General features: G+C 30.5%; 1 protein-coding gene across 4 annotated transcripts in view; it reads left to right on the plus strand.

Annotated features, from left to right (window-relative positions):
• LOC108734446 (endoplasmic reticulum metallopeptidase 1) overlaps window positions 1-7,831 on the plus strand; it is a 16,669-nt gene extending 8,838 nt beyond the window's left edge. For 3 of the 4 annotated variants that reach the window (XM_025975357.1, XM_025975359.1, XM_025975358.1), the window contains 8 exons: window positions 3,627-3,731; window positions 4,035-4,343; window positions 5,076-5,305; window positions 5,475-5,655; window positions 5,714-6,054; window positions 6,323-6,641; window positions 6,707-6,882; window positions 7,086-7,831. In XM_025975357.1, coding sequence (XP_025831142.1) covers window positions 3,627-3,731; window positions 4,035-4,343; window positions 5,076-5,305; window positions 5,475-5,655; window positions 5,714-6,054; window positions 6,323-6,641; window positions 6,707-6,882; window positions 7,086-7,250 — 1,826 coding nt within the window. In that variant the 3' untranslated portion in view covers window positions 7,251-7,831. Of the gene's footprint in view, window positions 1-1,852; window positions 2,405-2,477; window positions 3,031-3,226; window positions 3,397-3,520; window positions 3,732-4,034; window positions 4,344-5,075; window positions 5,306-5,474; window positions 5,656-5,713; window positions 6,055-6,322; window positions 6,642-6,706; window positions 6,883-7,085 lie in introns of those variants that run through there. The other variant, XM_018466017.2, reaches the window with a different exon arrangement.
• The last annotated feature ends 702 nt before the right edge of the window (window positions 7,832-8,533 follow it).

An 8,533-nucleotide genomic window follows, 5' to 3' on the forward strand; every position in this document is an offset into this window, starting at 1 on the left:
TTTATTGACTTCTTATTCTCTATCAAGTAGTGCAGAGATTGTGTGATGGTTTCTAGTCACTTAAAAATTTCCTTAATAAAAATCCTGTATGAATTGCTAGAAAAATTAATACATTTTTCCTGTCTTATTATGAAATATATTAATTATTTAGAGAATATGTTGATTGTTTGCGAAAATTGTTAATCAAAGATGCTAGTTACATTATTTAAGCCAAAATGAGGTAAAAAGTTGTTTATTCGTAAAAGACCAACAACTGGCGTTTTGCCCCTAGTTACAGGGGTTTTTTAATGCAATATAATACATTTAAATCTTATTCTGTTTTTAAATGTAGGTATTGTCCATTTGTGATCACGTAGTCTTTCTACTATTTATATATTTATTATTTTATGTCTACTAACTCTTATTCAAATTACTGTCTTTTAAATTTATTATATCAGATAGTGTTTATTTCAATGATATTGTATATAATATGTACTTCAAGCATAAATCGTACCATCTTAGAAACAATACTGGCCAAAAATTCACTGCGATGTTGCCCCGTAGCTAATTGTAAGAACGGTTTTTTAAGAATAAGCAGTTCTTTACCCCCGTTCGGGCTTTGATTTTTCGCTTTTGTAGAAGAAGAAGAAGAAGAAAATAAAATTATGTTGCTAATTACTGTCGCATGCAAAATAAGTAGATACTTGCCAATTAAGAAATTTATATATATATTATGGTTTAAAAGCATTCCATGCAGTTATAAATAGTGTTCTATTTCCGGAACAAGAATTTTTTTAGTACTTACTAAATAGAATAAGAACAATTGAGACTGTGGTAAAAGAATAAAGCAAAAAGAGAGAACTGCCTTGTTTATCATTAAAACTGTTAGCGATAAGGGAAACGGGTAAAATGAACATCGAATTTCTGTAATTATTCTAAAATGAGTATCTGTAAATTGGTATTGTTTAATATAATAGTCATGATAAAGAAGTAGATAATTTTTAAATTTTCCATGTTTTTAAGAAAAAAAAAAGGAACATATTTCATACCACCATTTTTCTGATTTTAATTACTTATATGCATAAAAAGTGCTTCTCATAAAGTTTTTGCATTAAACTTTATTTTATTAAATTTTACGGTTATTAAATAATCATCTTATAAAAACAGTTTGGGGTAAATTGTTAGGTTGAGAAGTCAGATTTAGTCGGTTATTTTTCTTTTGTGATTTTCAAATGCTTTGTTAGCCGTTTTAGCAAAATCGTAAAAGCGTCCGACGAGTGACTTTGTCAAACAGATCATGTAAAATTACCTATGAAAGCATTTGAAAACAACCAAAAAACATTAGTTATATGGCTAAATCTGAGTTCGAATCGTATTTGGTATCGTCATAATATCCTAACTTATTAGCTTTTTAGCCAGGAATATCGTTTTCGGCGTTTTTAACATGGTGATATTGTCGAGGTAAAATGACTGTAAGAGAATAGTGGGCTGCGTGTTGAAGACGCGCAGTCGTTCTACCCGTACCTTCCCAATCGTATAGCGCATGCCGTGTTGTAGTGAAGTTGGATACATGTATTTTAAGTTTGGTAAGTAAATAAATATTGTAAATTCTTTACTTTTTAATAACGATTGTTTATAAATTAACCAATTTACTCATGCATGTATAAATAGCTATTTAAACTTCAATAAATAATACATAACAAATGTTTATTTTAGAACAGTAAACCAATACATTGGCATGTATGAAAAAAATTTTAATAAGACGTCAATCTGCATTGTTATTGTGTTCAATAGTGGAACAATTTTTATTTCAATTGAGTTCATTAGCAGTTTAGTTTAACGCAGGGTACTGTCAGCTATNCAAATGTTTATTTTAGAACAGTAAACCAATACATTGGCATGTATGAAAAAAATTTTAATAAGACGTCAATCTGCATTGTTATTGTGTTCAATAGTGGAACAATTTTTATTTCAATTGAGTTCATTAGCAGTTTAGTTTAACGCAGGGTACTGTCAGCTATACGTCAAACTATTTTGTTTTGCTCAATTTTGTAGGTTGTGTGAAATGTATGTGAAATGTGAATCTACATTACAAAATATAAATTTGTAAAATAATCTTGATATACCCTGACCTAAGTAAAGTACTGTCACGAACTTACTGACTGTTACTCCATTAATAGACGAAATACTACATATTTTTATCCATACAAGGATTATCCTTCAAACATCATGAGTACTTTGTTCTAATCATAATTTATGACAGTGATGAATTATCATTTTTTATCAAACCAACGCACCTGCATTAAAGTTACTTTGTTACATAAAAATGTAAGAAGTTTTTTCCGTTAAGCACTTTTACTATGAATGGGATAATTTTAGCTTGAAACCCTCACAAAGCTATTAGATAAATGAGTACAGTATGAAGGTAAATTCATGCTTGATATTGTTTTTATATTATAATAAATTAAGGAGTATACTAACTAAACGCTATTTTTTAGGGTCCAGTACTGAGAAGAAGACCAACAAGTAGTTATTCCAAGGGCGTTTTTGTAGATCCTTTGTTACCTAAAACTAATAGAGATCAGAGTAAAATCTTGAAACCAATTCAAACATTTCAATTTTTTGGACTTTTAGGGTTAATAGTGCTGGTGTTCATTGCAACAGTTATAATTGAAAAAATGTTACCAGTAGGGTTAAAAGTTGCAGATCAAGAAAAATATCCTGATCAATTTATAGCTGAAAGAGCTTTTAAAACAATAAAAAGTTTATCATCTTTGGGGCCTCGTATTGCAGGCAGTGAAGAGAATGAAGTTAAAGCATTGAACATTTTAAAAAAAGAAATCAATGAAATAATTTCACATAAAAAGGATCATGTTATAATTGAAACTGATGTGCAAAGAACAAGTGGAGGCTTCTACTTGGAATTTCTAGATGGAATGACAAATGTCTACAGCAATTTACAAAATTTGATTGTTAAAGTTGGATCACATATCAAATCCTCCCACAGTTTATTAATAAATTGTCACTTTGATAGTGTTACTGACAGCCCAGGTGCCCATCTTTCTTTAAATCAGATATTTTAATACAAAAGTTAAATAGTTACAGTTTTTTTGATAGCATTTGCAGTTATTTAAATTATATAGTAATACATGGTAAATGCTACCTAAAACTTATCTATTTAAAAAAATTTAACTAATATTATTGGTACAACTTACTGTTTTCTAATTTGTTGTTTAATTATTTAAAGGTGCAAGTGATGATGGTGCGGGATGTGCCTTAATGATGGAAATACTTCGAGTCATATCCCAATCAAACAAAACATTAAAACATAATATTATTTTCCTTTTTAATGGTGCCGAAGAAAACTTTATGCCTGCTAGTCATGGGTTTATAACTCAACATAAATGGGCTAAAGAGGTGTGTAGTTTCCAAAAGAAACCTTAAGCTGCCCACTTTGCTCTTTAGTATACAATACTTTATTTTATTCAAATGTTTCCATATAAGTTGTTTAATAGAAAGTAAAAGTTTCTTCCTGTTTTAGATCAGGGCTGTGATTAATATTGAAGCATGTGGAGCTGGTGGAAGAGAAGTGCTATTTCAGGCAGGCCCTAACCACCCTTGGATATTAGAAACGTATGCTGAAGAAGTTCCTTATCCGTATGCTTCTTCATTGGCACAAGAAATATTTCAAACTGGTGTTATACCTGGTGATTCAGATTTTAGAATATTTAGGGACTTTGGAAATATATCAGGTACATTTTTATTATATTGTTTTCTAGTAGAAGACTACCAAGATTAGTCTGTAAAGGGAAGATAAGTCAGAAATTGTATGAATTACAATAACAGAGCATGTTCAGGGTGTGTGTTAGCAAGTCCAATAATAATTATGATTATGATGATGAATAGCAGGAATGACTATCTCCTGGTCTTGGTATAATAAAAATAATTACGTTTTTTATATTAATTGATGTAGCCTCATTTACTTTATTACAAAATATCAAAATCTTATTTAGTTAACAAAATTACAGTTAAGTAGATGTACATCACTTTTTCAGGATTGGATTTTGCTTGGACAGTAAATGGTTACGTTTATCACACCAAGTTTGACAATATCGATCAAATACCGCTAGGATCTATACAACGAACAGGTGATAATATTTTGGCATTAGCCAGGGGGATGGCCCAAGGTCATCAAATAGCAGATATCGAACAGAACAAGGCTGGAAATTTAATATTTTTTGATTTTTTGGGCGCCTTCGTTGTGCGGTGGCCTGAGTATATTGCCAGTTTTGTCAATATTCTTACTGTGATATTTTCTATTTATACCATGTATCAAAACGCCAGTTTTTATTCGAACAAAAAAGGTAAGTTCCCAATTGTAAAAGCAAATTTTTAATTATTCCTTCATGCACATTCAACAGAAAACATTATCGTTTAAGATACCCTCCAGAAGCTCCACTGTTCGGCTATGTTGAGAACTAAATATACATTTTGTGAAAAGCATTAAAATATAAAAGATAGGGAAATTTGTTTAAAATCCTTTCATATCGTGAAAAATTTTGGTATTTAATTGTCGTTATATTATAATCTTTAATCTTAAATGCTCATAGTTTTTTAAATATTGATTTTTGTAGCCAAATAAGAGTTTTTGCTACTACAGTAGATACTCTATAGTTTAATCCCCCATAATATCAACTCGTTAGCAAGCTATTGAGTATGGTAGGTCATTGTATACCAATAATAAACTAAACCTTCGCTTATGGAAACGAATATCCATTTGTTTCAAAAATCAATATTTTACCGTCCTTACGCTATTCTATCTAAAGCACTATAATCCAAGCCAATTCATTAATAAATAGTTGGGCTCTTTCAAAGTTTTTAGAGATTTCAATTTAATTGCTTTTAAGAAAGTAATTAGTAACTCAAAATCCTTGGATTTTAAAGAGTAATTACACATTATCGTTTGTTAATACTGTTTTTTGAAATTGCATTTATGTATATAAACAGTCCTACATGTAAAAGGTGAATTGTGATTGACCAACATCATAAAATCTGTAAATGGAATGGTTAAGTTTAAAATGCTGTTTTTATTTTAGATTTAGATAAAAAAGCATATATTAGGAAATTGCTTAGGTGCTCATTTTTTATAATTCTAAGTTGGATAGGAATTGTGATAATAGGCCTTACAATTGCTTTAATTCTTAATTTATTGGGGCGCACAATGAGTTGGTACGCTCGGCCAGTTTGGTTATACTTTTTATATGTTATTCCTACCGCGCTTGGAGGATTGGTATTTGTTTATCTTCACGCCAAAACATATAATAAGGTACAGTCATACAATTTTAATGAATTTTAAAAAAATTATGAATATTTTGGCATTTGCTAGCTTTAATGATTTTAATGCTTCATTTTAAATAATTTAATTTAACCTTGTAATACCTATTTTATACTTTTAGTGGAAAAGTATAATTCCTATTAATTTAATGTTTTTGTAGGATGTTACTTCACTCTGGGCATTATATCAATTGTATTATGACGGTTTCCATTTTATTTGGACAATCGTTTTAACCGTGAGCGTTATTCTCAAAATAAGATCAGGATTTGTTGCCCTTTTATGGTCTCTCTTCCCAGCAGTGGGATCATTCATGAAAGTTACGTTTTTCAGAAATTTAAAAGGTAAATGGCAATAATTACACTGCAAGTGTATTACCCTTTATCATTTTCTTATTTGCAGATGATAAATATTTGTTGTACCACATTGGTATTATGGGCTTGCCTTTTACACAATCAGTCTATTTGCTGTTAGGGGCTATGTATCTTTTTGTGCCTATAATGGGCCGAGCTGGTGCTGCAAATAATTCTGAAATGATAATCGCATTTTTGGTGTGCTTTTTGTTTGGCCTTTTATTCAGCTATTTATCTCCATTGATTTTGCTGGTTCGCAATCCGCAAAGAATTTTTAGCGTTCTTTCTGGTTTAGTCCTGCTAGCATTTGCTGTTCTAATTTTAACTCCATTAGGATTCCCTTACTCTGGAGAACCAGGTTCTTTAGCTCCCCAGAGGTTTATGATAGCTGTAAGTTCACGTTCAAAAATACAATTTAAGGCAAAAAAATTGTGTAATAATTGAACTACAAATTTGCAACTTCTCAATTTATCATCCCTAAAAATTTGTACCGAATATCAAGCAGGTATTGCTCCTTTAATAGTTATGTTAAGGTTGCACAATTAATGTGATGATTTATTTTTTGTAAAGTAAATAAAAACTCTTTTTGTGCCTTATAATTAGTTTAGAAGATTTTTATTAGGAATTTATACTATTTATAACTTATACTATACTTTAGCATGCTAAAAGAACTTATCATGATGAATCGGGAAAAATAACTAATCAGAAAACGGGTTTCTGGATCGTCAACATGGACATAAATAGTCCACATAGTGTTGATAGGTACGTTCCGGAAATGAAGGATGCTACTTCCCTCGATCAAGATTGTATTGATTACTTATACTGTGGTGTACCATATTTGGTACCAGTTCAAACATTCCTTTGGAAAACCCATTGGATTCCTAGTATCGAACCTTATCTCACTGAGGAGGCTAAATTAAATATTGTTAAGCATGAATCAATTGACGAAGGAAAAAGAATAACTGTGAATATAACTGGTAAGAACCTAAAATTGCTAGAACCTTTATTACTAGGAACATAAAACTTGCAAATTTCTCTATAGGACCTCACCACATAGGGGTTATGATTTCTCCAAAACTGGGGGTCGAATTAACCAAATGGAGCTTGGTAAAAGGGCCTCCATTGGCAGGTCCATTATGGAATGGTCGCGCAACTTATTTTATATATTATTCATACGGCGTGGCATACGCTCCCTTAGAATTTTCGATGGACTTCAAAGTAAGAACATTAAGCATCCATAATTATATAAAAAAGTACTTGTAAGCTAAGTAGAATCCTTTTCATTTTACAATATGCGGCTCCACTTTTTTCGTCTTATTTTAAAGCATTCTGGTTATTTTTCTTTCTTTTAGCCAAATCTCCCATTTTTAAAAATTATCGCAAAATATACAAACTTGAAGTTGCAGTAATTCTTCTTTTAGGTTCCTGAAAATCATGAAGGGCCTGTTATGGATATAGCTGTTACCGCTCATTACCAGTTTGGTCCAGCAAAAGCTGGAAAGACATTTGAAAAATTTGTAAAACAGTTTCCAGTTTGGACTACAATTAACTACTGGACTGCAACATACGAATCTTGGGTTATTTAAATATGCCATGATGTATCGAGTAAACAATTACAGTGTAGATCGCTAATCTAACAGATAATATTATTTCAGCAGAGTGCATTATTTATTAGTAAGTAGGTTAGAATAATTCGGCCTCAAAAGATTTTACAAAAAATATATAAATTTTAAGAAATTGCGTATAGGACTTTTTGTTAATGAAAGCTGAAAAAAATATTTTGCATTGATCCCAGTTAAATGTTACTTAATAAATATGTTACTGTTATTTTATATTACTTTAATTTTCTTCGAGCTTTTGTCATTTTCTATGTTTACGGAAAGGACTCTATTTCTTTTTATTTAAAGTTTCTGGGAAATATCTACAAATTACTGGGTAAATACAGTTTTTAATAAAAACAGGCAAAATGTTCTGTTTCGTAACTTCCTTTGTTTCAATATCAAGGCGGATTATTTTTCGGTCATTACTGATATTTAGTTATTTTAGGTAGGCCCTTACGTGTAGTCAAAAACTACTTTGCTTAACAGTACTGTCTGACAATATCGTTATGTAAACAAGAAGATAAAGAAAAATATCTTATTTAGTAATAGCACACCTTTGGATCAATCTAAATACCAGTTGGGAAGTTCGTATACCGTCAATATTACCATGTGACCAGAAGCAATTTTATAAACTTTGCACCACTCATTAACAATTGTCTTTTTTAAGCTCGTTTGTTTATTCGTATGCTATTAAGTTAGAAATTGCCCTAAACATTTTTACCTGCCTTAGGTAATGTTCAAAACGGCTGAATCCATTTCTATAATATTTAACAGCCAGAAAATTATCAGGGGTGATCTAGGCTACTTTTATTTTTTAATTATTTGTTTATTAGTTATTTTTTATTGGTTAAGCTAAGTTTGGTGCGGACGATATCGCGGGTAAAAGCTATTCAAAAATGAAAATTTGAGCTAAATTTAATTTTTAGTAATGTTGATAAAAAAATTGGCGCATAAAACAAAGCAGTGCAACGATCTTTTTCACAATGGTCGCTGACGCCCAACAACGCCTCGAACTCAAGGATGTAAACGCTTTTTCTGTTCCCATCAAATATTAGAGTAGTCTGTTTATTGACTTCTTATTCTCTATCAAGTAGTGCAGAGATTGTGTGATGGTTTCTAGTCACTTAAAAATTTCCTTAATAAAAATCCTGTATGAATTGCTAGAAAAATTAATACATTTTTCCTGTCTTATTATGAAATATATTAATTATTTAGAGAATATGTTGATTGTTTGCGAAAATTGTTAATCAAAGATGCTAGTTACATTA

The sequence above is a fragment of the Agrilus planipennis genome, unplaced genomic scaffold (genome assembly GCF_000699045.2).
Source record: "Agrilus planipennis isolate EAB-ADULT unplaced genomic scaffold, Apla_2.0 scaffold96, whole genome shotgun sequence".
Taxonomy (NCBI): Eukaryota; Metazoa; Arthropoda; class Insecta; order Coleoptera; family Buprestidae; genus Agrilus; species Agrilus planipennis.